Source organism: Cheilinus undulatus, linkage group 6 (genome assembly GCF_018320785.1).
Source record: "Cheilinus undulatus linkage group 6, ASM1832078v1, whole genome shotgun sequence".
Lineage (NCBI taxonomy): Eukaryota > Metazoa > Chordata > Actinopteri > Labriformes > Labridae > Cheilinus > Cheilinus undulatus.
Window position 1 is genome coordinate 26,778,967 of NC_054870.1, and position 26,166 is coordinate 26,805,132.

The window sequence follows — 26,166 nt, forward strand, 5'->3', positions numbered from 1 at the left end:
AACTTTACAGGGTCTTTAAAAGTTCTGTTAAGTAGTAGTCGGTGTCAGGCCTTTCAGTGCTTTAAAAGTGATAGGTAAAATCTTAAAATCAATTCTAAAACTCACAGAGAGCCAGCGTAGGGGTGCTTAAATAAGGGTGATGTGATGTCGTCTGTTAAAACCTATAGTTAAAACCAGTTAGAAGACTAGCTTGTGAGATCACGTGTAGCAGGGACATTGAGCGGCTGGCGGAGGGTCTCTGTCCATACTACATGTCCAGAGAATTCTCCCACGCCATTATTGGCGTGTGACGTCATTCCCAGCTCCAATAAACGACTTCTAGGGTAAATGGAACAGCTAAAAACCCTGAATGATGCTTTTGGGATTTTATGGAAATCTGTACATATTTATGATTTATTTTCATGGCACAAGTTTTGAACCAGTACTCCCAAGAAGTCTTATGAGAGGTATCAAGGACAATTGGAGCAACAGTGTGGCTAAAAAAAATCAAGACAGACATACAGACAGGCCTCCAAATATAGTAATAGGGTGTCTCAGCAATCTACCTTTCATTCATTTTAAATGAGATTTTGTCACATTGCAAAGGCACACATGGAAACCTCAGTCTTTCATGCCTTTATCTCTGAGAAGTACACCTGTCTGGATCTTTGTTTTGAGAAGTTTCCTGATTTCTGTTTATTGTACATTTGGAACTCAAGCTGTTTTGTCCCATGGTGTATCAGCAGGCTCTGGTTTATGGAGGGAAATGTTTTGTGTGGACATTAAAGTGGATAATCTTCACTGATGACAGACCAGCTCCTACAGGCAGTAATCTGAAGATCATATCTATTTACAGACACCTGCATAAATTGCAGCTAACAGTTGAAAAAATGTTTTCAGGGCAGTCACAACTAATTTAAGTTTTTATTTTTTAAACTGTTTTTACTCTCTTAAACAAAGGGGAAATTAACATCCTGGTTGTATGCAGACCTGCTTTCATTTTGACGGAAAATAAGGAACCTCAGGTATATCCAATATTATATCATGAAATTGACCGGGGTAAAAGGAACTTCTTGTGGTTGGAAAAATTAAAATAAAAGAATTGTGAAAATGGGAAATGTTGGTATGCGTGGTGCAGATGATTTTGACTGGCCATCTGTGATTTTTTTTAAGTGACAGCCTGTTATTATTTTCAACTGAAGATGGTCAACCAATAGAGTGAGACAAATATCAATCAATAATAAAGAAACAGCCATTGCAGGGTACAATTATTGTTGACTGAACTATAAAATGTAACCCCTTAATAGGTCAAAAGACATTTGTCTAAAAATTCAGAGGGATTAAACATCGGGGAAATTGCTGTGTATGCTGTCTCTCTTGTTGATGGAAATTGAAAAAAGAGAAAAGCAAAGAGAGGGCAAACAATAGAGTGGTGAAGCAAAAATATTGCTTGGATCAATTTATTGAAATTTTTTTCCAGATATTCGAGTCATTATTACTGAATCTGAATCAAGCATTTCTGCACAAAAGACACTCCATGTGCATTATTCTCTGCTTTAAGTGAATCAGAATGTTGTATCATAAAAAAACAAGAAAATTACAACTTTAATAAAGTTAAACAAACAAAGGTGATAATAAAGCTCAAATTTTATCATAAACAAAGCAAGAAAAAATCCATACCATGTGTCTGAGTTTAAGTATTATTAACTATAGGAGTACCCGTTGAAGAGGAATTCAAAGGTATTACTCTTTTTATCAGACGCTCTCTACTGGACTACTGCTGTCTGGGAACAAAACTGAGCTTTATTGGCTTCACTGGCTGATACTTCCAGTTAAACTCCAGTGGCATCTAAAGGGGAAAAAAAAACATTTATGTGAGGGAGGTGATGACAAAGTGAAAGTGGCAATCTGAGTGTGTATGTTGATAAACCCTTACCAAAGTGTCTTTGAATGTTTCCAAAGTGTAGCTCTGCAGGAGACGGACGAGGATCATCTTCACGGTGAGGATAGCGTAACGCATCCCAATGCAGTTACGAGGACCGAGTCCGAATGGCATGTATGCATACGGGTTAATCTCCTCCCCATTGTCTTTACTGAACCTGCAGACATGCACACATACATGTTCTAAAGATGATGAAGCCACAGCCGAGAGAGCAGAGAATTATGTTAGAGCAAACTTTATTTCTATAGCACCTTATAAAGCAGGGGTTTTGTGATTGCTTTGATAGTATGACATGTGAACCCAACATCATATCATATAAACCCAAGACCACATATATGACTGAGAAACATGTCATAAAAACCCATACAAACAATAACACAACACCATACATGGTAAATGCTGCCACAAAGTAACTGCAAAGCATAGTAATGAGAAGTTGTACTGACATTTGACACCGCTTATCATATTTTTATGTTACAGCAGCTTTGACCTAACTATGACTCATCTGAAGCTGCACAAGCAGCATCATTTCACTGTTTTGGTCTCACACTTTTTATCTATGTTTGTTTTTATTAGTTTTGATAATTTTTTCTTTCTCCTGCAGGTCTATGAAAGTGATGAAGGAAATCTTTTGTACACATACCTCTCTGGTCTGAACTGCTCAGGTGACGTCCAGAAGCGTGGGTCCTTGTGTAAAAGGTGCACAGGAATCGCAACATGAGTTCCTTCAGGGATGTTGAGTCCATGGACCTGGACGTTTTTTTTACAAACTCTCTCAAGCCGAGGTGCAGGGGGAATCAAGCGCATTGACTCATTTATAACCTGGTCCAGGTACTCTAGATCATTCAGAGCCTCATATGAAACAGGAGCCTGGGGGGAAAGGAAAAGTAGCACTAAATAAACATTGTGTCACCTATCTAAATGGTGTTCATCAATGACGTGAACAATAACTGTACATTTTTTGGCAGGTTGGCATCAATTTCTCCCAGCAATGTCTGCAAGACATCAGGGTTGGTGGCCAGGTTGTAAAGGATATAGCTGACAGTGGCACTGGTGGTCTCATATCCTCCAAAGATGAAGAGGAAGGCCTGGGAAAGTATCTCATGTTCAGTCAAACCTGTGAAATAAATGTGATGTTTAGTTTCATAACCAACAAAAAAACATGTATTAGCTCTTGAGTTATACCACAGGGAGAACTTAAGCATGAGTTTGTGACTTTATATGACTCAGTGGCTTTTTGCTCTATAAATGAGCAATTATTCAAAAAACATTGTAAGTGTGGCCAGTGCCATAAAAACAAATACATAATTTTGAATTAAAAGAGAACAAATGCTCAAATATGATTATTTTAACTGGAAAGCATTTGGCACTTCATATTGAAATGCTACACAGGTAAGCTGACTAAAGGATATATAAAATTATTATTTAAGCTCCATAGATCATTAGATACATTGTAATTCAGTGTTGCAAGCATACCTTTACTTGGCTGCTCTTGTTCATTTTTTGTCTCTGAATCTGGTATTTCGCTCTGAATCATCACTTGCAGGAAGTCTGCTTGAAACTAGTTAGGCACAAAACAGTCAGCATTAACTAAAAACATAAACTAAGCCTTACAACAAAGCACAGTGACACTAAAGTTGAAAAAAGATCATTTTTGATGTTAGTTTAAATAAAATAACAGCAGGACAAAAGTTTTGTCATGAAATTTTTTCACAAAAACTTTGATGAAAATGTCCACTTTTCTGCACTTTTAGAGGCCCAAGCACCAAACAGAGTGAGGACTCTGCTAGAATGCCAGCCTTCATTCATATTTTCCATCTTGCTTTGTATTTGTAACTATTTGGATAGTTTGACTTAACCTTCAGGTACCCTTTGAGCTAATTTGGCACATACTGTAATTTAATTTCAACGTCATTTCATCATTGACCAGTGTCATTGGTGTGATTAAAGCAAAGTCATATAGCCACCTTTTGTATTGTTATATGTGGGATTTTCTATAATAATGTACTGTTTAAGTTGCTTGGTCTTGTGTGTTTTCTGATTCTATGTATTTTTTTCTTTTCACTATGTACATGCTTGATGTACACTTTTATATGTCGTATACAATCAACCTACTGGGGACTACAGATGGAAATCAGCCTATGAATACAATCTGGCAAATTTACATGTCTATGTTCATTAATGTGCACTGTCCCCTACAATAAATACATAAATAAATACAGTTTTAAGAGTTTTAGGCCTCTGGTATGGTATTTGGTTCTTAAATAAATTTTGGGCATTTTGAACATTTCCATTAAAATTTATACCCAATGCCTATAAAACATTGTGTACAAAAATAGTAACACATCTACCCTTGAAGCTAAAATGGACACCGTTTTAGTTTCATTATGATTCAAATTTTTTTTTATCCTGGAGCCATCAAAACATAAAATCATTCACACAAATATTCTCTAGATTTTTCTTCTTAGTGTTTTGTTGAAAGTTATATTTTTTACCATTTTCCAACAGATGGACCCATTTTCCCCATTGTGACATAAAGGAGAAAAACAACTATGTTTCAGAATACTGTATTATCTCATTTAACCACCCCCAAACCATATTTGCATACCTTAGACTGGAACATGTTACTGTGGACATGTGATCATGTCAGTCTGTGTATGAAGTTGTGTCTTTGTGTGTGTCTTTTTAGTGTGACTTCATTCATTGCTTTCTACAGCTATGGGCTTAGGGAACAGGCTGTTTGCTGACTGGGAGAGAACACACTGCTTTTTTAGCTCCAAAACTCATTTTGCAAACATCAATATGAAACAAATCCTTGGTCCTGATGTCTAGTTTTCCTTAAATGACAACTTTAGGTATGAAATAAATGAAAATTAAGTTTCTAAATCTCTATAATGACAAAAATGATTCCACCTTCAGACTTCTTAAAGGCTGACTCATTAACAAGTCCTATCTTATAACTTTAAGCAACAGATGAAATTAGCACATTTCCACAAACGTAATGCAAGTAACAAGTTTTAAAACTTAGATTGTAAGAAAGACTTACAGATTTTTCTGACTTATGTTGGTCTTTAAATCTCTTGATGATGTTGTAGAAATAATCCACACTGAGTCTGGGCATCATCTCAATATTGAGGAGCTTCAACAGATGGGCACCAAAGGGAAACATGACTGAAAGAAGACAAAAGGATTGTTAACAAAACTTTGCATAACAGTAGTACCAAGATGCTCCAATAACCAACAACCTCTTCTTTGAACTAAAAGTACTTACATATGAAAATTATTATCGCAAAATTGAAGTTTAGAACTTTTTTCAGATGAACGATAAGTGGGTCCTCTGGGTTGTTTATGGCGTCAGCCTCAACACCAAAAGACACACTGGTAATAACGTCCAAACTGTAAGGTGCAATCAATCTGAAGAAGAAAAAGGAGAATAAGAGCTCTTCGATGAGATAACAGATTAATTGAGATCACTTTCAATCACATAGTTCATAGTTTAAAATTTCTTGGTTATGATGTATGCAGACGATATTGTCATACTTGATATTGTATTTGGAAGATCTCACTTTCCCCACATCCGTTATTTTATTAGCTGACAACATCATCATAAAACTCAAGTCTTAAATTCACTATTAAATAGAAAAACTTTGCCAGCTTGTTGTCTCTCCAGGAGCTCAGTCCTCGGTGTGTGAAAAATGATAAATTAATACAAGATCAACAGGCAGTTTCTGGAAGTAAAACGTGTAAGCATTATATTAGTTTACCATCTCAAATTTAAATTAGGCGTGTAAAACAGGGGAGCAGGGCCTAAAAGAAGACTAAGATCCTTTAGACAACTAAAAGACTCCCCACTATTTCATGCTTTCAGAATAATGCTTTGCTAATCTTTTTATTAACCAAGAACCCACAAAGTTTCAGTGAGAGAATTTTATTATTATAAAATAAAAGGTAAAAATCTTACCTTTGTCAAGAAATGCTTGACTGCTCTCCAGATACTTAGATTAAATAGTCTTAGACATGAAAGTATCTCAACTAAAAAGAACGATCTGAATCCTAACTATTTTAATTTCACCTAAATTCAAATCAATTTTAAAGTGGTTTGGTTATGTTTTCATTGCGAAACTTGTTGTTACTGTTTAGGTTTAGATTTGGACAACTTAATTGATCCCAAAAGGGCAATTCATTTATGGGTACTGAGTCTTAGTATGTGTTTTTAATGTACCTATTGTGTAGTTTGCCCCGTTTAAAGCATCTTCTGAATTTATCTTTGAGCTGAATGCATGTTACAGCCTGTGTCCCAAGACAAAAATGCTGCGATGTTTGGCACAGATTCATACATGACATACTTATCCATAAGCAAATACACAGAGAGAAAATATTGATCAACATACTCTTTGACATCAACAGGCTCATCCAAATTTTGTTTTCCAAGCTTTTCAACAAGTCGATCTGCGTAGCGAGTAACGATGGGAAAAACCTGCAAAACAGATATTGTCAGTGAACTGGACATATTAACTGATACCACTGATGTTACAACACAGTGTTATAGGAGGCAGAAGTGATAGTGAACTTGGATATGACACTGACCTGTTTCAGTCTACCACTGGTGAAGCATGGTGATAAAGTGCCCCGAATTCTTTTCCACCTTTCGTCTTTAACTGCTGTTATAGCATCTTCCAAAGGTCCTGCCACTGGATTATCCTAGAAAAAGTACAGTGCAGTTTACTATGGATGCACAAAATTGTCAGCATGATATTGGTATCAGCAGTTAATAGTTCCAAGAGTTAATTATTTCTTTCAGCAGATATGAATTTTTTTTTTTTTTAAGATTTACTTTTGGGCCTTTTCATGCCTTTATTTGATAGAGGAAGGACAGTGGATAGACTCGGAAACAGGGAAGAGAGTGGGGAGAGACATGTGGTAAAGGGCCACAGGCCGGATTCGAACACGGGCCGCCCGTGTACATGGGTAGCGCCTTAAACCACTCGACCATCTGCGCTCCAGCAGATATGAAATTTTGAACAATATCTACAGCCGATATATCGGCTATACATACAGCAGGATGTATGAAATACATCGTTACTGGGGTTGCAGTAATCATTGGATCTACCTCCATGATTGTTTCATTATCATCCTCATTCCTTGACTTTTAAAAGTGTATTCTCACGACTAAGGTTTTAGGTCTGAATTACAGCTGGTTTATTATTTTGGACTTGAGAAGATGTGTTTTTTGTTTTATTTCAGACTCTGTCTAGAACAACCACATCATAATAATGTGTCAATCCTGGTACAAAAGAGACTTGGTGTTCTTTACAGTAATAAAACATTTGGAAATATCTGCATATTGGATATTGCTAAAAATTCAGTACCAGGCACTGCTACAGTTTGCTACAATAAATGCCTAAATTTATGAGGAATTTGAGTCCTTCAGCATTTCTATTTCTCAGATCTAATCTTGTCTGCACAGTGCTAAATCATCAAACGCTACATAAACTAAACCTACACTGAAGTTCCTGATAATTTTGAAATTGCATTTGAACAACAGTTTTTATGCATCTTCAAAATGCCACTCCCCAAGAGATTGCAGGCCCAGTGAGGGACTAATTTCCTACATGGTAATATATAGACATAAAGATCAACACACTGGTCAACACACAAATATTTAAGTTGTATGTAAGGAAATTGGAAACATCTCTCACAAAGTGCTTCATAATTATGTGTGCAAACATAAGAACTAATTAAATTGGGGGAAAAAAAAGTTATTAGTAGTTTATGTGATGTCCTGGACTGAAATTTATTCATTCTGCCAGATGACTGTGCATGATTAGTCCAGTGTGAACATGTGTACTTCAGCAGGTTTTAAAGAGGTTTTACTTCTCTAATTCAAGTGTGCTACAGGTCAGTGGCAACACAGAAAAGAGCCTGTCTAGCTGTAATACAGAACCTGGCTAATCTAGCTGTTTCACAAGGTTGGAAAATACGTGTGCATCCTTGTCAATTCTTAACCACAAATCTGTATATGCAACAGGATACTGAAGCAGAAATAAACATGTAAGGTATACATATTGTTGTCAGTTTCTAAAGTTGTCTACAATCTGTAACTTTGACAGATACAAAGCGCAACACTGACTCACTGATGATGAAATGCTGTAGTATTATGTTCCGGTTTCCTATATTCAGAATGGGCATTGACTTACCCTGCGGTTGGTGAACGTTGAGTAACACTCCTTCACCAGCACAGTTTTGATAATCTCAGGGTCTGACACCATTAAGAGTGGTGTGCGTCCATCAAACAATCTGCACAGAAACAAAACAACATTTATTAAACACGAGAATTTTTCTCCAGATGAACTCGAAAAACAAAATTAAATCTACATTTAATGAAGCAAACCTAAATCTACACTGTGGTAGAATGTCTGTCATGAGAAAGGTCATGATTTCATAAAGTCATTTTGTCATATTTGATGAGACGTGTCAAGATAATATTTTGAAGTAATATTAAAGGGGACATATTATGCAAAAATCACCTCTTCAGGCTTTTCTAACACAACTATGTGTCCCCGGCCTGTCCACAATCCCCATCAAGTACCAGAAAAATCCATTCTCTCTCTTTCTCCACCTTTCAGAAAATGTGTGCTGAAAAAACCATTCTCAAATTTTACATCTAGTGACCTCACCAGGGGCCTAAGCACCCGCCCATAGGTTTGGTTGGCCCTCCCCCACTTGGAGGAAAGTTTCACCCTCGCCTATGCATCTTCCTCTCAGATACCAGCTGAGATGCTGGATAGCTCAGTGGGATACCCTGCTGACTATGGGCTGGGAGATTAATGGTTCAAATCCCAGTCTAAACTTTGGCACAAGAAAAAAAAAGTGTCAGTAATATCATGGGTGCTGCATCCATTTCCTGAGAGGGGTGGAGTCAGAGAGCTAATTACCATTTAAAGCCACAGAAACGGCTCATTGTGAGAAGGACTGAAATGGAGGGGGATTTTTAGACATGCAAAAATCCAATACTGGAGTGTTGTTTCAGCAATATACCTCACAGGCATGTTTTGGGGACCTCTGAGAACAATATAAACTTGTCTTAAAAGGGTAGAATATGTCCCCCTTAATGAATTTTTCCTGTTGGAATATGTTTCAAAGAGCAAGAATGCTGACAGTAATGATTGACGGTAAGACTAAAAGAGCAGTCTGGAAATAGTTACAAGGCACATTTTTTTAATTAAGGAGTAAATTTGATTTTAACAACCTAGCTTCTGCCTCTACCACTGCTCATTAATCTGAAAGATACAGACACTGTGTTGGCTCTGAAATACTGCATTGTATTTTTAATGGTATTATTAAAATGATGACTGATGCTTGTTCAAAATGTGAACAGCTTTATCTCCTTGGCATGACACCTGTTGGACTTAGAAAAGGAACAATTAACTCACCCCCACAAATCACCATACTTGTTTTGGCAGACACGGTCAAAATCAATCACGCCCTACAAGAAATTTCATTAAGAGTGTTAAAAATGATGAAAAATCTCAGAAGTCCAACAGATTTAGTTATACATGGATTAAACATAACGTCACAAGTAGTTTCAGGCATATGAAATGGTTGTACTTTAATAAAAATGTCTATCACTGACATCACAGTCAATCAGGCCTTCTCGTCACACTGCCCAACAATTGGTAAACGAATTTTAACAGGCCTACCTTTCTAAAGTAATGCATTGTTCCAACAAAGGGCAATGGCCTTGGTCCAGGTACGCCCATTTTTTTGAATAATCCATACGGCCAAATGCTATACCTGCACGAAGGGGAAAAGTTTTGATTTTAATTTAGTTGCCTAACAAATGTGCCCCACAGACCCACAGACGTGATGATGAAAACGACAGTTATTACTCACAGTATTAACAGAGTGAGGAACAGTGCCAGCAAAGTCCAGGTGGTCGCTGAAAACAAAGTAAAGAGAAACATGGTGGCTAGATCAAGAGAAACTGTACTCAAATGACGTTCCTTGAAAACCGAAGCACTGTGATGTGAACGAGCAACCTTAAATGCCCTTAGCGGGCGGACCTTAGATAGGAGCTCCAGGAAGTTATTGGATTATTCCGATAGAACTTTTTATAATACAACAGAGACCAGTGGATGACGTTTACGGTGTCTATCTGGGTAGGACTTCTGTATGGGAGGCCATTTAGGACAAAACACATAAAAAAATCTGCACACACACTTACAGTGTACTCACACACACACTGACAATTGGCACATATGCACCGAAACAGGAAGAAACACATCAAAAATCTGGACACACACACACAGTTTACACACATTCACACTGATAATGGGTACATACGCACCGTAAATAAAGGCTAAACACATTAAAAAGCTGCATACACACTAAAACTATGCACACACAACCACATATGCCCAAACACACACACACTGAGTATTCACACACACTGACAATGGGTACATACACACTATGAAACATGTTCACACACTAAAAACCTGTACACACACGCACATTCAGTATTCACACGGACCACCTGTCACACAGGGGTAATAGCTTTCATGTCTGTGTAGAAACTTATACTATTGATCGTAAGGCGGTGTGTGTGTATTTGTGGGGGTGTGTGTTTGGGTGGGTATGTGTGTGTAAAATAAATCCAGTGCGCCCGGAAGCTCCGGTCAGTGTAACCGGAAGGCACCTGCTTGGAAACTGCTTGTTTACAGGAAGTCCGCCAATGGTTCAGCTACTTCCGATTTTGCTGCTTCAAAATAATTTTCCCTATATTATAAATTGTTTATAGGCTATGCTATAGAAACTTCATACTTGAGGGATAAGGACTTATTGTTCATTATTTTGCGTAAATGTACAATTTATAAGAACAAACCACCTCACTCGCTTGATAAATTAGTTTTACCATGTTTGAGTGTATTTTATTCTGAAAGCTAAGACAGGAAGTCATAGTATCTACCTCAGTATTGGATGCGCACAGAGCGGGAAGTTTAATGGAGAGCATTAATGGCCGGAGGTAGACAAACTGAGGAGACTATTGCTATTTCATTTTTTTCCCCCCCAAGCTAGGAACGATTTGTACATCGTATAGTCCTTAAGATATGGAGGCGCAGAAGTTGATTGTACTTGCATTTGGACTTTTATTTTTTCAGCCGTGTGCAATGACTCATATTGAGGAAATACGTGACTTCTTCGTCCGCGTTGTGCACTGCATCCAGTCTATCCAACAGAACCCGGTAGCCGGACACTTCACCGAGCTGTGGAGCCATACCAGGACTGTTGGTGCCATGACTTCTGTGGTTCGTCGTGCTGAAAGCGCAGAGTCAAGAGAGTGTGCTGAACTGTTAGAGTCACTCCACAGACAGTTATTGCTTATTTTACAGCAAACTTCATTTCAACAAGGAATTATTATTCCACCGGCAACTCGAAGTGGTGCTCCTGGTCGGCCACGGTACAGCCTGACACTGGACCAGATAAACCATTGTTTGGATATAGGACTGAACTGGCAAGGAATGTCTCTGTTGTTTGGGATAGACCGACGAACCTTGTTTCGTCACAGACAACATCTCAATGCTCCATCGCGAGATTACACACCACTGTCTGATGAGTGTTTGATGTCCATCATCAGACATATTTTATCGAACACGCCCAATGCTGGTGAAACATATGTCCGCGGCAGCCTCCGCTGCAGGGGGATACGTGTGCAGCGTTGGAGGGTCCGCCAAGTCCTCCGACACATCGACCCGATCGGACGATGCTTTCGTCGCAGTCATGCGATTCGTCGAAGAGTCTACCATGTTCGGGGGGCTAATGAGTTATGGTAAGTCGCCACGTTTTGTCTGACAGAAAGTCATGTTTGGTGCAGGACAATGTTTTTCGCTGGGTTTCAATGCCCGGTTGCTGCAACAGTGCTGCAGTCCAGTTTTTGTCAACTGTTCATAATAGGCATATGCCTATTGAAATATAAAAAGTAGCGGATTTGCATATCTTTTTATTAGATTCGTTAATATTACCATTTTTGCCCTCCCACTTCCAGAACATACGGCCTATAAGCTGGGTTCCTAGAAATGACCTTCTCCGGCAACTAAATTGCTGTATAAAAGTACTTCATGTTAATAGGCCACGCAGCATATTGAGTAATGATTCTAAACATATTATTGTCGTACGTTTATAATTTACCATGACTTCATTAATTTTCTCTTCTGATTGGCTGACAGCTGCGTGTTAAAGCCCTGTAACACAAGGAAGCACGGCTAAAGTTTAATCACATCACATAACCATAGCAACGTTACTTCATAGTAACTGAGTTACCAGCTTGATAAACTAATCAAACTAGTGGGAAGAAAAACACATGGGAAACACACGAATGGCATATTTTCACATTTCTTTTCATCTATTTTGGGAATGCATCAGTTTTGAAATAATGCATGTAATTTTTGATTAAAAAAAAGACAAGGACATTGGCTTTAGCTGGTAGCAGACAGCTGACATTCATGCATTAAGCGAAGGCAGTGCATTATCCTGTGAACACCACAGGGAGGCGCTTTTAACATGAGGCAAAACGCCTCCATATCATTTTGTTCTTCCAAATTTGTATTTATTTAGGGACAATCACATGAATGGATAGCAAGGTAGACCTGTTCAACATACTGACAAATTAAATTTAGTGTTGACTTATTTGACCATTGACTTTGAATCTTTTTTGTAAAAAAGAAAAACTGTTGTGTGACGTCACGCAATGTGTGCAGTGTTGTCTCGATTAATTCCCAACAAGTCTCCTTTTAAAAATGATTAAGTGATGCTGACAATTTATTGCTCGTAGGAAAAGGGGGCTGCTCACTTTATCACAAATTATGGTATAAATAAGCATGTAACTATAACATAATTTTAAGAATATAATCAGGTCGTGCAAGGTTCTAATAGAGGTGGGCGTCCATGAAATACCTAATAAAATCTAGAAAACTTGTGCCTTAAAATTGCAAAGTATTTCAATTAAGATAAAACATGTAAATACACAATAATGTATGACGTTATAATTGACAGAAGTTGGCTGCAGATCCTAACTCACTTTTATTTTGACAGGCATATTGACGGAAACCATAAGCTTATCAGCTGGAGGATGGTGTTCCATGGCTGCGTGGATGGGTATAGTCGGACAATCATTTACCTTGAGTGCCTTACAAATAACAAAGCTTCCAGTGTATCGTCCTTATTCCAAGACGGAGTTCAAAACTTTGGATTACCATCACGAGTCAGATGTGATCGAGGCACAGAGAACACTGAGGTGGCTCGATACATGCTGAGACAAAGAGGACTGAACAGAGGCAGTATAATAACAGGTCGAAGTGTTCACAATCAACGTATCGAAAGGCTTTGGGCTGAGCTTAATCGTGTGGTTTCGTACTATTATTCTGACCTATTTGCATTTATGCAGGAGGAAAATATACTTGATTCGTTGTCTGAAGTACACATGTTTAGTTTGCACTACATTTATTTACCACGGATCCAGAGGGCTGCCAGGGAATTCAGAGACCAATGGAATCATCATGCACTACGAACTGAGAGACACAGGACACCTTTACAGTTGTGGTATGAAGGTATGATCACCAAAGTCGGACAGAACAGCACAGCTGTAAGGAGTGTGTCTACCACAAATCAAGCTTCAGTGACTGACAACAACAGACCCTTACCTGAGCTCCAGCTCAACAACAATGTGGAGGTTCCTGAAAATAGCTTTCAGGTAAATGATAGCACTATGGAGGAAATTAGCCAGTCAATTAATCCATTCACTGAGGATGGTAACCATGGCATTAATTTATTTGTAACACTTGTAAATTTCCTCGAAAATAAACAGTAGTGGCCTACAGGTGAAGGGTTGGCTTTCAGTCTCTACTAAGATTTTATCTGACTCAACAATGAATACATTGTTAAAGAAAAACAAAAAATCACTGACAATGGAATTTGAAGTTGCACAAAATTATTTAAATGAGTATAACTGAATTTGTAGTTTTCCTCATAAACATTATACAAGAGTAATCTCAAATTCTTCAGGTGCACAAATTTTATTCTAAATGTCAAATTAAGAAACTCATTTCAAATTTGTGCAATCATTTTGAGATGTGGTGCAAGTGATTTGTAATTGTAGAGCCAGAGAGGTGAGTACTGTTCAGAGGTAAGACTTTAATGATCAATCAAAGCTCACGAAGATGACCGTAATGAATTAATTTATGTTGTTTTCTGAGATAAGATACATTCTACAACTACAAATTGTTTCTTGTTACTGTTCTCTGCAACTGCAAATTCCACTGCCAGATATTTACTTACTTTGTCCAAAAAAATAAATTCACATTAGCACAAGATACTATGAAATGCAAAGTAACAATGAAACAGTTGACATGTTCTGATACCACATTTGAATTTCAGTCCTAATGTAATAAAACTTTTAACACTAAAACTGTTTCAAGAAATGCAACACATACTTTTTAAGTGCAAATACTGATGTCAGAAATGTCATACTCCTGTAAATGACAACCAAACAGGTGTGTGGCATGACATAATTTTGAACACCAAGAACTCAAGACAGTTTCTCACTATGAATGGTAAGAATTTTTACTCCATTCCAAAACCCTGAGTGTTTTGGATTGCAAAGTCCATGTTTCTTTTGAAGTCATCATAGGACTTATGGAGAGGTATTTTGAGACAGTTTATACATGTGTTTGCTATTGGGTATCTCCCTCTCTGGAATTCTAGCGATGGTTCTGGACAAAAACCAATAGGGGGCGCCACATGGCATCCTGTTGCAAATGCCAAGATGTCTCCCAGCTTTGCAGGTCCTTCCTCCTCTGACAGATAAATAAAAAGAAAATAAAATTAGTTTAGGGAACCACATTCAAAACAAGGACAGAAGGCTCAATTTTCTGCTGGATACACATAAATTCAAATCTCATAATGCCCATAATTCCAGTCAAGTTTAAGCACAAATTCAAAAACTGTCTGAGAATTTATATCAGGCTAGAACCAATTCCAATGCAGTTATTATTCACCTTCAGCATCCTGCAAGTAGTCCCTCCAATAGGCTACCACCCTGTTTTCATCTGCCCTGTTGTTACTTCCCACCTCTGACCATCTTATGTCAAACAGCTCTTCCATAATTTCAGCAGTCAGGGTTCCAGGGCTGTAGCACATGACTGGACGAAAGGCTTCAGGATGAAGTTTCATTTTCTGGAGGACTCCAAGTGTTTTGAGTCCATCAGAAAACCTACACAATCATTTGAGATATACAAGTGACATAGTCAGGAATTCAGAACTGTTTTGAGTGCCAAAATGTTTGTTGGATATTCACTGTGAGAAGATTGAGAACATCAGTCATGAGCAAAATTAATTTACATTAAGATTTTCAACGAATACAGCCCAAAATTCAGTATATAGACATAATGCACAAATAACTTTTTAAACTCAAAAATTTTTTTTTTTTTCGAATATTATTTTCGATCAGGGCTGAGCTTGATGAAGAGAATTGAGCAAAAAAAATAAATAAAAAGTATCTGTTATGTTTTTACAGCAGCTAAAGTTGTGGCTTGAAACAGCCAAAACAAAACCAAAGGAAGTAAAAAACAAAATCTGCTGCCGCACAAAATATAATAATGCACCAAAGCCAATGTTTGAACTAATCTTTGACATATCCAAGACTGTGATAGCATGTAAAAAATCTCCAGCCTCTGATCATTTTTATATCAAAAATTGGTCATTTTGTGTGTTTTTTCCCCAAATTGGTGACTCCTCCTATGAAATTGGCATTTCAAGGGTTAAAATCTATAATTTTTTCAAATATTCATTATTTTTGATCAGGGCTGAGCTTGATGGAGAGAATTGAGAAAAAAAAAAAAAGAAAAAAATATTTATCTGTTATGTTTTTACAGCAGCTGAAGTTGTGGCTTAAAACAGCCAAAACAGGACCAAAGGATGTTTTTTTTTAAACAGTACCAAAGGGTTAAGATTATCAACAGATACAGCCCAAAATTCAATAAATAGACATATTGCTCGAATAACTATTAATTCTAGCAGTCTGTTGAATGTGTACTGTATAGTCAACACTTAACCTGTGACAGTATGTACCTTTCCAGGGGACCATGGACACGCTGGACCACTTGAAACATGAGGACATCTTCCACTAGTTTGTCCTTGTCAGCCAGGCTTGTGAGTGGTCTCAAGCAGCCAGCATTGGCTAGGTAATCAGTGAGTGGTTCTGCAAACTGCTGCAGCTCCTTCAGTGTTTTGGCTTCAGAGATCTGGTTCACAGAAGGGAGAGCACATCTTAAGCAGCCCAGGGACCAGGCATAATATAAATAAAATAATAAAATTGGGCAACAAACCTTTTTTAGTTGACTGTAGAGGTCAATGTCTGTGATGTCCTCCAGCACAGGACAGCATGCATCAGGTCCCTCTGTTAAACAGGTAAACAGCGTTCTTGAGAGGAAACAAGGTGGAGGACCTCCATGCACCAGACTGACAGCTATTGCTCTGCCAGCGATGAAATATCTGTCATCCCGCACAGCTGAAAAGGTTCACAAGACAAAGCAAAATATAAAATGCTGATGAATGGAGTCACAACAGCAGAGTTTCTCATATTAAATTTACATGGCTGGCACCCTGGCCAGTTCCATTAGTAATCCTGGGAAATTTCAGGGACAAAACCAGCAAATAACTAACTATGATGGGATGACATGATGTTTTAATAAAAAAAAAAAAAAACTGAAAAACAATTACACAAGAAGCACTTGCCTAAGTTAAAACCCATGAGTAGGCCCTGCATGTGCTACTATATCTAACATACTGTCAATTCTGGACTCACAGACGTGCCTAGTTCCTTTCTTCCATGATGCAAATATGCAAGCACAAACTTTATGAACAATATTACATAAAGCTTCAAAAGTTTCCCTAATATTTGTTTTTATTTACTTGAGAAAATTGTGTTTTTCATAATAACTGCTTTTTGTACAAAGTAAACAGATAAATTAATTCATCCTTTGTGTATCGTGAAAAAAATGCCAGTACACAAACCAGAAGCACTTAGAGCCAAGTTGAGATTTCCCTCTGGTCCACTAAAAATGTCTGAATCTGCCAATGCTTTTATCAACAAACGCAGAAACTCTCTGCGAGGGCCACCAAGGTCTACAGCCTCCTCTGTGGTTCCCTGTCGTCCAAAACTTTATGGACATCTTCTTTTTTGGGTCGTAGGAGAGCCGTCTGAATCCCCTTAATGCCCCATCGAGGACTGCAGAACGATTGATGTTGAACTTGCACACTTGAGTGTTATCAATTTGGTCACCGAGTTCACCCAGTATTTCACTGATGGGGACCTGTTCTTTTGGCTGCCTAAAAATAAAAATGACATCAGAAAATTTATTTTAATTAGACAAAAAGTACTTGTTGTTCATCAACAAAGTTAATTTGGTAGCCTTTATGTTCATTTAGCTCAACATTAGATAATGTTTATTTCATATATGGGTCAGTGACAAATAAGAGTTTGCATGATGAGCAATTCAAAAAAGTTTTAATAAATTGTTTTAAAAGCTTGCATCAGGTATTTCTGTTCATTTCATGAAATTTCAAACAGCTTTTGAACCATTTTTTACAAAAGAAAAGATGGATTTCCCCTGAAAATGTCAAGTGGTGTTACCACAACTAAAGGATAAATATAATATTTATTTATTTCCACCTAGAACGTATGCAGATGTACCTATAAAAACAGTGACTCAATTTTAATTTATCACTTGAAAATACATTTTTAAGGATTATTTCAAAATTCATTTATCTGCGTTTTTGCAATCTAGAGCAGGACCAATACTGAAAATCACTTTGCTTTTCCTAAATAACCTTTGACAAATTATGTATAAACTGTTAAAAATGTTTTAGTACATGGCAAAAGAGGGTTACATCTTATTCCCCATGAATTTTTCTGTAAATTATAATATTTTTTTGATAAATACTGGTTACAAAATTGACAACAAAACAGTTAGACCACCTGACCATGTTGCTTTTACAGAAGAAACTGGCACTAAAATTCAAGCATGACAGTCAGCAAGTTCAATTGAACTTGTGCTTTTTATAATTTTCAACCAAAAGAAAACACCAACAACAGACTGGGTGTTTTTTATTAATTAATTTAAGAATTAATAAATGGCCCTTGCTACAGGATCTGCATGGACTCATTCTCTGTGTCGAGCCACTTTTTCTTTGCTTGATAATGGCATCTATTGGGTAAAAAGAGGCTCTATTATATTGCAATAATCATGAAACAATAGAAAGTTAATAAATGTAGTTTTACAGATCTAAATTGAAATCTTTGACAAACATTTAACGTTTTTTGAGTGTCATATTTTTTTAAAGCTGCTGTTCATATTCAACATTGTCATTGTTCATCCACTGCTGCTACATTTATGACATTAATAATATTCTTGTATATGAAGCTTAAAGTTGAAGTGAATGGAATACAAATATGTATAAATTTTATATTTAATATATATTAAAGCAGAAGTAATAAAGCCATGCAGAACAATGATGTTACACTAACCTTCCAGGGATTTGATAATAAAGTAGTGGATAAATCACCACTTTTTCTAAGAAATATAACGCTAAACACTTAAAAATATTTCCACAAAGTAACTTAGTTCAGTTTAAATCTTTAATCGGCATCAAAAAATTGTGTTATTTGCCAATGTGAAATGGTGTAACTGATTACACCATTTGATATTTCAATTAAAATTCAAATTTACAGGCATTATGTAAGCACATGGCCTTAATGTGAAGATTCCAGACTCATTTTTAAAAATAAATATTTATTTTTACAGTTACTTTGAATTATAAATGGTTTTCGACGGTTATACCATTTGAGATGTAACCCTAAGCACAGCTGACCATCCCCTAAAAATTTTCTATTTATCAAGATTTCAAAGAGAGCTAACCATTGCATGCAGCAGTTAGGTTAATCAGGGGTCCTTCTTTGTGAAATCATTTCCTGCCACTTGATCTTCTTACATAAATTAACAAAATGGCTCCTTGAATGTTGATTACACCGCGTTGAAAATTTATATAGTCCAAAAATTACCCAAATTTGCCATAATATTCAGAACAATGGTGTTCCATTTATTTTATTCATTGTTAAACAAGACAAATGTAGGATTATGCCCAATTAGTTAATAATGTGTTTTATTGAGAATTTTACCTTTTTGAACAAGTTAAAGAATTTGGTACCAAGTTTTTGGTTACACCACTTAGACATTTTTGCCATTATCCCTGAAAAGTCACTCAAAATTGATCAAATGCAGAAATGTTAGACTAGGTCTACAAAGAAGAGAATGTATTCATGTAATTTCTGAAGTTATTTTCAAATTTTAACCTTTTTGATTTTAACTGAACCATGGGAACTCAAGAAAAATTGTGTCACGTCATTGACCCATATATTTGTGCATGTCTTTTAAAAGCTTAAGCTGCCTTGACATATGAAAAGATGTGTCTGCTCCAAATGATTTAACCATTACTGCCCAGAGGGAAAAAAAACAAAAACTTACGTCTTCTCCTTAATGCTGGCAATAATAGCATTGTACAGGTCATCATCATCCTCATCATCTGTTGTCTCATTTATCAAATTCACATAAGTTCCATAATCATTTTGCCACTGTCTTAAGGTCTGGTCACTTGTGGAGGGCTGGGATGAGGGGGTTTGCACATCTTCTGGGTTGCTGCCTGAATCTTGGGTATTAGCAGTTGCTGAAACATCAACTTGAACTCTAGGGTCTGGCCAGTGATGGAGGATCTGGCCACTTGTTGAGGGCTGGGATGAGGGGGTTTGCACATCTGGGTTGCTGCCTGAATCTTGGGTATTAGCAGTTGCTGAAACATCAACTTGAACTCTAGGGTCTGGCCAGTGACGGAGGATCTGGCCACTTGTGGAGGGCTGGGATGAGCGGGTTTGGACTCCCTGTGGGTTTCTGTCTGAAACCCGGGAATTTGCGGTGGCTGGGACAAATACATCCTCCTCTTTCACCCACTCATCTTCTTCTGTGCTTGTATCAGAGTCTTCTTGTATCACAGGCTGACAAAAAAAGTTTAAATAATGGTCAGCATGGACCTTGATGATAATCTCATTAAAAATGGGATTATGATGCGATGTTGCTATTGCAGCCCTCAAGTAATTACATGTTCAGTTGTCATTAAAAATAATTAATTGAAAATGTTACAATATAGACCAAACTCACAAAGGAAGATCAACACAGTTAATAGTCATTTGCATGTGTGAGCTGACATATTGGACAGTAGTGACTGGGCTATAGGCACAAAGTCTCTGCTTACTAGCAGTGATTTTGCATATCTGGCTTACTGTAGGATGTAGTCACAATTCCAAAATATACCATTCATTAAAGGTTTTGCCCTTTGGGACAATTTGTGTGAGTAAGAAATAAACATCAATAAATTAGACTCGACTTTATCTTCAAGCACCACTGCTACACATCCAGTTACTACTACCCAAGTCTGCTGCACATACTCACACAATTGAAAAATTATAACCAAGGCGGAGGATATATTTTTACTAACTTGCAATATTGCAAATACTGACCAATTATGCTTCAAAACCAAGAACTGAACTTCCTTGATGAGACAAAAAATATTCATTGTGCTGGCATTATGGGGGATATTGCTGGGAGCCATCTAGTGGGCTTAATTTAAAACTTAATAGCTTTATCGAGATTTAAATGCAATTGACTGGATTTATCGTTGTTTTCTTTACTCATTTTAATGAAGTTTCACATAACTCAGATTTTATGCAAATAATTAATGCAGATGACAAATTTCAGGCTCTCCTGTTTTGTACTCTGCTGCTCACCTCAAGGGCCACTGATGGTCTCACATACACTGGAGATCTTATGAAGATCTTGTGCACCATGGAAGCATCTAACAGCTGGCCTTTGCCAAGTCTGGGTGGGACCAGTTTATTCCCACAAGGCATAAGAATCTCCAAACTGAAAATATATATTTGTACAACCATTAGAGCCACCACAAGTCCACCTAACAACAGTTAAACAACTCCAGTGACTACACAATGTCTATATGACAGACAAAACTGTTGGAGAATAAATGAAAGGAAAGCTTCTGCCTCATCTGGCAGCAGTAGCAAGTCAGATGTAGATTAGCTGATTCATTTTCTAGTTTAAGCTGACTATGTAGCTAGCTGGAATTCGGCTATGCTAACTTGCCATTAATGACTCACCTTACGTCAGAGGGGATCCTCCCATCAAAGGCCTCGCGCAGTTTGAGCAGCAGTGTCCTGTTGTCCCATGTTTTATCGAGTTGTAGCGCACTTATTATGTGGCCCTTTTCATGTAAGAGCGCCTTTTTTTTTTCCTTGGGACTTTTTTGTCACGGGGGCTGAAGAGGAGTATCACATCCTTAAAAAAAGGAGTTTCGCGGTGGTATGGCGGTCGTGATCTGGAAATACCGACAGTTGTCTGACTTAATTATTACATTCATGGCCAGAAAATAATACTTAATGTGGTTAGTGTTACCCACCTTCTCTTTCCCTTCGACCTACCCCAGCCGCTGAATCTCCTGGCTTGAAAGAGCGGGGTCTGTTCAGCAACGGGTCCAAGGAGCGGTTCACTCCTCATATTCACATTTAGGCATTGGTTTGGCCTAAACAATACGTTCATCTCATTGTTCTCATTGTTTACCGAAACGTTACTGCTTGTACTTCCAGAGGCGTCTTGGTTTACCAGACAGTTCAATAGGTCTGGTGAACCCAGTAGCCTCCTCAAAATAGCAACAGCCTCCTCAGTTTGTCTACCTCCGGCCATTAATGCTCTCCATTAAACTTCCCGCTCTGTCATGTTCGAAATCGAGAGTGCGCATCCAACACTGAGGTAGATACTATGACTTCCTGTCTTAGCTTTCAGAATAAAATACACTCAAACATGGTAAAACTAATTTATCAAGCGAGTGAGGTGGTTTGTTCTTATAAATTGTACATTTACGCAAAATAATGAACAATAAGTCCTTATCCCTCAAGTATGAAGTTTCTATAGCATAGCCTATAAACAATTTATAATATAGAGAAAATTATTTTGAAGCAGCAAAATCGGAAGTAGCTGAACCATTGGCGGACTTCCTGTAAACAAGCAATTTCCAAGCAGGTGCCTTCCGGTTACACTGACCGGAGCTTCCGGGCGCACTGAATTTATTTTACACACACATACCCACCCAAACACACACCCCCACAAATACACACACACCGCCTTACGATCAATAGTATAAGTTTCTACACAGACATGAAAGCTATTACCCCTGTGTGACAGGTGGTCCGTGTGAATACTGAATGTGCGTGTGTGTACAGGTTTTTAGTGTGTGAACATGTTTCATAGTGTGTATGTACCCATTGTCAGTGTGTGTGAATACTCAGCGTGTATGTGTGTGCGTGGGGTTGTGTGTGCATAGTTTTAGTGTGTATGCAGCTTTTTAATGTGTTTAGCCTTTATTTACGGTGCATATGTACCCATTATCAGTGTGAATGTGTGTAAACTGTGTGTGTGTGTCCAGATTTTTGATGTGTTTCTCCCTGTTTCGGTGCATATGTGCCAATTGTCAGTGTGTGTGTGAGTACACTGTAAGTGTGTGCAGATTTTTTTATGTGTTTTGTCCTAAATGGCCTCCCATACTTCTGGTAGACTTGACCTGTAGACATACTTTCGACTAACAAACTTGCCCCTTACAGCATTTTAGATTTCACAGTTTATTTTGAATGCATACGTCTTTAGCACAAGTATATGAAACAGTTAAACATTTTTTGGCCAAATTCTTGGACCGGTTAAATATATGTTGTTTCAGTGTCCATTACAGCGAAAGGCAGAACACACCTGAATGTTAAAATGACTTTGCAATTCATGAAGTGTGAAATTGACACAACATGCGGCTGGGTGTAAATAGCTGCATCAAGCCAGAGTTTGAATTCAGCATCCGTTTCCTGTAATATTAACTCAATGAATACTATTGACGTATATATACGTACAGGGCTGGCACTCAATGAGTTAATCAAAGCGATGCTTGATTGAAGCTCTAGAAAATCCCTGCATCTGTGAAAGCAAAGAAAATCGCAGTGACAGGACAAATTTGAGCCTTTCCGACACCGTAGAGAACCCGGAAATACTACGAATGACCTATCGTAGGTGCCCACATTTTTCTCGGTGATCTTCGATTTCAAACTGTTTTCTCTTGTTTTCGGAAAGTTAACCACATATATCAGCGATATAAAGTTGGGTAAGGAACACGTATCATGCTTACAGATGTACGTCTTTACCTAATAGTATATAGTGCCGAATTTAATCTGCCCTTGTCTGGCTAAGTGGATGTCAACATGGTTAACGTATGCAAGCTAACATCAGTTAGCCGTTTGCATGGTCACATTATCGAGGTCATATTTTGACTTCACGTCTGCAGCAGTTATGCTAAAAAGCTAAAATGTAGTGGTTGTGTTAAAAACTGTTTGATTTTTTAATGAAATGGGATATTTTCCTCAAAGGGAATCATGGTTATTTTTGTTTTAGATGATATAGCAGATGGAAATGTGATACTTAACTTTATAATTATGTGAATAATATTATGTTGATTAAATGAAATTTTAATTCGTGTGCAACAGAAGAATAGAGAAAACATAGTTTATCTTTAAAGTGCAGTGTGAAATATTTAGCACAGCTAACTTGGTTCAAATGTAAGATAATATTTATAAGTAAGCCTCTCACCTGAATTAATAAATTCTAATGCTGTTTACTTAGAATAAGTCTTTTATTCATGTAAAGGGAAAGTCCCCTCCGTGGACTGCACCTTGGTTTTTAGCACGTTTCTACTGTACCACAGTGGGATGCAAATGATAATAAAATTATTTCATATTTAATTCAGGTTATCAAACACTAAATGAGATAGGCTTATGTGTAAATAATATGTTAAATTTTTGCCAAGTTTGTTTCGCTAAATGCAACTAGGACAGATATCACACGCTGCACCTTTAGGTTGTAAACTTGTAATTTAATTTCACATTTGGTTGATTAACATACCTAAGACTCAAGGATTTATAAGGATTGTGTTTCTTGGTACTTTGTAGGACTGGGTAGTTAATTGAATTTTAGATATTTTTGCAATATGTCCTACTGCAATATTCATATTGCATAAGGTTCATTATTTCTGTAACCCAAGATGTGTCAAAACACAACTTTAATACAGTTTTCAAGGCAGAAATTTTGTGCTCTTCACATCATGCAACTATTGACTTGTCAAATTTTTCTGCAATCATTTACCAAAAATTCTACTTTGCTTGTTTATTTATCTGAGACAAAATCATGATTCACTTCAATTTATCATTTCATATCAGATTTGTAATAAGTCAGTGTAATTTTAGTTAGATGATATTTTTCAAACTTGTTCATCCTTAGTTTAATCAACCAAATATTTTGTTCATTATAATATAGAAAAAATTATTGCTTGTTTGTTTAAAAATGCATAAGATGAAGAACTTAAATAGTAATTGTACTTGCAAATATAAAAATATCCCTACCCAGCATAAGAGTGAATCTAAAGTGTGAAAATTATTGTAAAGTCAAATTAGCCCAATAGCAATCTGATACTTTCAATCATGGGTGCTTTACAGAGCTCCTCCTTTTAGAGTTTTGACATTTAACTTAGTAACCCTGCTTAGATATGGCTGTTGATGTCATAGTCATATGCTGTTGTAAAATTGTTAACAATCCACGAGTCATCACTTTTGTCAAAGGTTGACAGGGGACTCATGCCTCTGAGATGGACCAGTTGTTTCCTGTTTTTTTAAAGCTCCATTGGGTTACATTTTACAGTGCATCTTATCTGAAAAGCTCCAAACACAACTTCCATAACAGGGCAGAATGAGTGTAGATGTGTATGACGCACAGATTGGCAGACAGGTTAAATTGTTCTTTGTTTGCTGTATGAAAAGGGTTTACAGTAGTCCAGGAAGAGTTCAAAAGTAAACACAAAGGTTACACATTTTTATCTTACTCTTTTAATTTGTAATGACAACTGCCATCCATACAAATGAAAGATCAATGATTGGTGTTAGTTCATTTTATTGTGTCCTAAATGGTTTTAGTAATTTTGCAATATTGCCTTTATGGCATGAAGGTTTTTCAAAGCCCCTGTAGTCCGCTCACACAATTGTTTATATTCAAACTGACGTATAATCTCATATGAGAGATGTATGGTTTTGCATTGATTGTTCTTGATCTATATCATAAGTTTTTTCTAATTGCTCACAGCTCTTTGATTGTTCTCTTTTCAGAAATAACCTGCCACCATGTTCCTCACCCTCACTCTGCTAAGGAAAGGCATCCCTGGAAAGCAGTGGATTGGGAAGTACAGGCGTCCACGACCAATCACGTGGCAGATGAAACGCAACATGCTAAAGCATCTTGAGCGTGAGGCTGAGAACGAATACTGGATCAGCCGGCCATACATGACCCCAGAGCAGGAGTACTGTCACGCGGTAGAGCGCAGAGCCCAGAACTGGCTCAAGATCAAGGAAGCGAAATTTGCTAATTTTCCTGAACACAAGAGTATCGCTGATCACTTGAGTCATCTCAAAACCACCAAGACATGGTCAAGTTAACATGATCAGGAGTATGTAAAGACTGTCTTTCGAAAGAGATGTTGTAATATGTCTATTTGTAATGTTTTACTGTGTTTATAAATGTAAGACAAGGCAAGGAAAAGTTGTCAACCAAGTCCAAAACAGACCACTGTAACTCCATAAAACTGATCTTTAAACTAAATTTATCAAAGACTGAATCCATACTGCAACCGGACTGTAACTGCTCTACATTCAGTACTGCTTATTTGGATTAAAAAGGCTTTAAACATAATACTTGATCCATGGGCTCTTACTTTAGTGTTCATTAACAAAATACACTTTCATGTAGAGAAATCCAGACTCCCCACTGCTTTGAAAATCTCTAATTATATGAACTGCTAAGGCTTATTCCTAGAGGAAATGGTGGAATTATAAATCTGTCTTGGGAGTTTCAGGCAAAATTTATATAATTTTTGCAGGTTTTTTTTTTTTTTGGGGGGGGGGGGCATTTCACTAAAACACCAGCATGCAATTTAGTGATTTTTCAGTTTTGTGTTTTATAAAATAACCTACAAATTAAGACTGATTGTTTAAT

General features: G+C 37.2%; 3 protein-coding genes across 9 annotated transcripts; 1 reads left to right on the forward strand and 2 right to left on the reverse strand.

The window, feature by feature from the left end:
• Positions 1-1,409: 1,409 nt before the first annotated feature.
• Positions 1,410-23,047, reverse strand: LOC121511323 (cytochrome P450 3A40-like). 5 transcript variants are annotated; one of them, XM_041789961.1, is made up of 14 exons: positions 22,989-23,047; positions 9,815-9,860; positions 9,622-9,715; positions 9,355-9,407; positions 8,119-8,218; positions 6,509-6,622; positions 6,313-6,398; positions 5,193-5,335; positions 4,968-5,092; positions 3,398-3,482; positions 2,878-3,038; positions 2,565-2,791; positions 1,916-2,078; positions 1,410-1,828 (listed from the first exon to the last, which is right to left on the reverse strand). In XM_041789961.1, exons 3-14 carry the CDS (start codon positions 9,679-9,681, stop codon positions 1,754-1,756), a joined length of 1,392 nt encoding a protein of 463 aa, XP_041645895.1. In that variant the 5' UTR covers positions 9,682-9,715; positions 9,815-9,860; positions 22,989-23,047; the 3' UTR covers positions 1,410-1,753. The 5 variants fall into 5 exon arrangements, with proteins under 5 accessions (XP_041645895.1, XP_041645894.1, XP_041645897.1 ...); XM_041789960.1 differs by lacking the exon at positions 22,989-23,047 and adding an exon at positions 22,837-22,947; XM_041789963.1 differs by lacking the exon at positions 22,989-23,047 and adding an exon at positions 9,985-10,068.
• On the reverse strand, positions 13,997-21,594 carry LOC121510767. The gene is made up of 10 exons (XM_041788987.1): positions 21,497-21,594; positions 21,198-21,254; positions 20,814-20,949; positions 19,501-20,024; positions 17,236-17,305; positions 16,991-17,123; positions 16,303-16,484; positions 16,046-16,218; positions 14,974-15,188; positions 13,997-14,772 (listed from the first exon to the last, which is right to left on the reverse strand). The coding sequence occupies exons 1-10, from the start codon at positions 21,592-21,594 to the stop codon at positions 14,540-14,542; spliced, it is 1,821 nt and encodes a 606-aa protein (XP_041644921.1). The 3' UTR covers positions 13,997-14,539.
• On the forward strand, positions 23,022-25,863 carry mrpl57 (mitochondrial ribosomal protein L57). 3 transcript variants are annotated; one of them, XM_041789965.1, is made up of 2 exons: positions 23,022-23,141; positions 25,284-25,863. In XM_041789965.1, the coding sequence occupies exon 2, from the start codon at positions 25,299-25,301 to the stop codon at positions 25,608-25,610; it is 312 nt and encodes a 103-aa protein (XP_041645899.1). In that variant the 5' UTR covers positions 23,022-23,141; positions 25,284-25,298; the 3' UTR covers positions 25,611-25,863. The 3 variants fall into 3 exon arrangements, with proteins under 3 accessions (XP_041645899.1, XP_041645898.1, XP_041645900.1); XM_041789964.1 differs by having other exon boundaries at positions 23,087-23,236; XM_041789966.1 differs by having other exon boundaries at positions 23,120-23,231.
• Positions 25,864-26,166: the final 303 nt, after the last annotated feature.

Coding starts and splice junctions, on each gene's coding strand:
- LOC121510767 (XM_041788987.1), bottom strand. CDS start 21,594: ATGAGGAGTGAACCGCTCCTTGGACCCGTTGCTGAACAGACCCCGCTC. Junction 20,025..20,813: donor GACCATCAGTGGCCCTTGAG/GTGAGCAGCAGA, acceptor TTTTTTTGTCAG/CCTGTGATACAAGAAGACTC. Junction 14,773..14,973: donor CTACTTGCAGGATGCTGAAG/GTGAATAATAAC, acceptor TTTATCTGTCAG/AGGAGGAAGGACCTGCAAAG.
- mrpl57 (XM_041789965.1), top strand. CDS start 25,299: ATGTTCCTCACCCTCACTCTGCTAAGGAAAGGCATCCCTGGAAAGCAG.
- LOC121511323 (XM_041789959.1), bottom strand. CDS start 9,885: ATGTTTCTCTTTACTTTGTTTTCAGCGACCACCTGGACTTTGCTGGCA. Junction 8,219..9,354: donor AAGTATGGTGATTTGTGGGG/GTGAGTTAATTG, acceptor GTTTCTGTGCAG/ATTGTTTGATGGACGCACAC. Junction 5,093..5,192: donor TGCGATAATAATTTTCATAT/GTAAGTACTTTT, acceptor GTCTTCTTTCAG/TCATGTTTCCCTTTGGTGCC.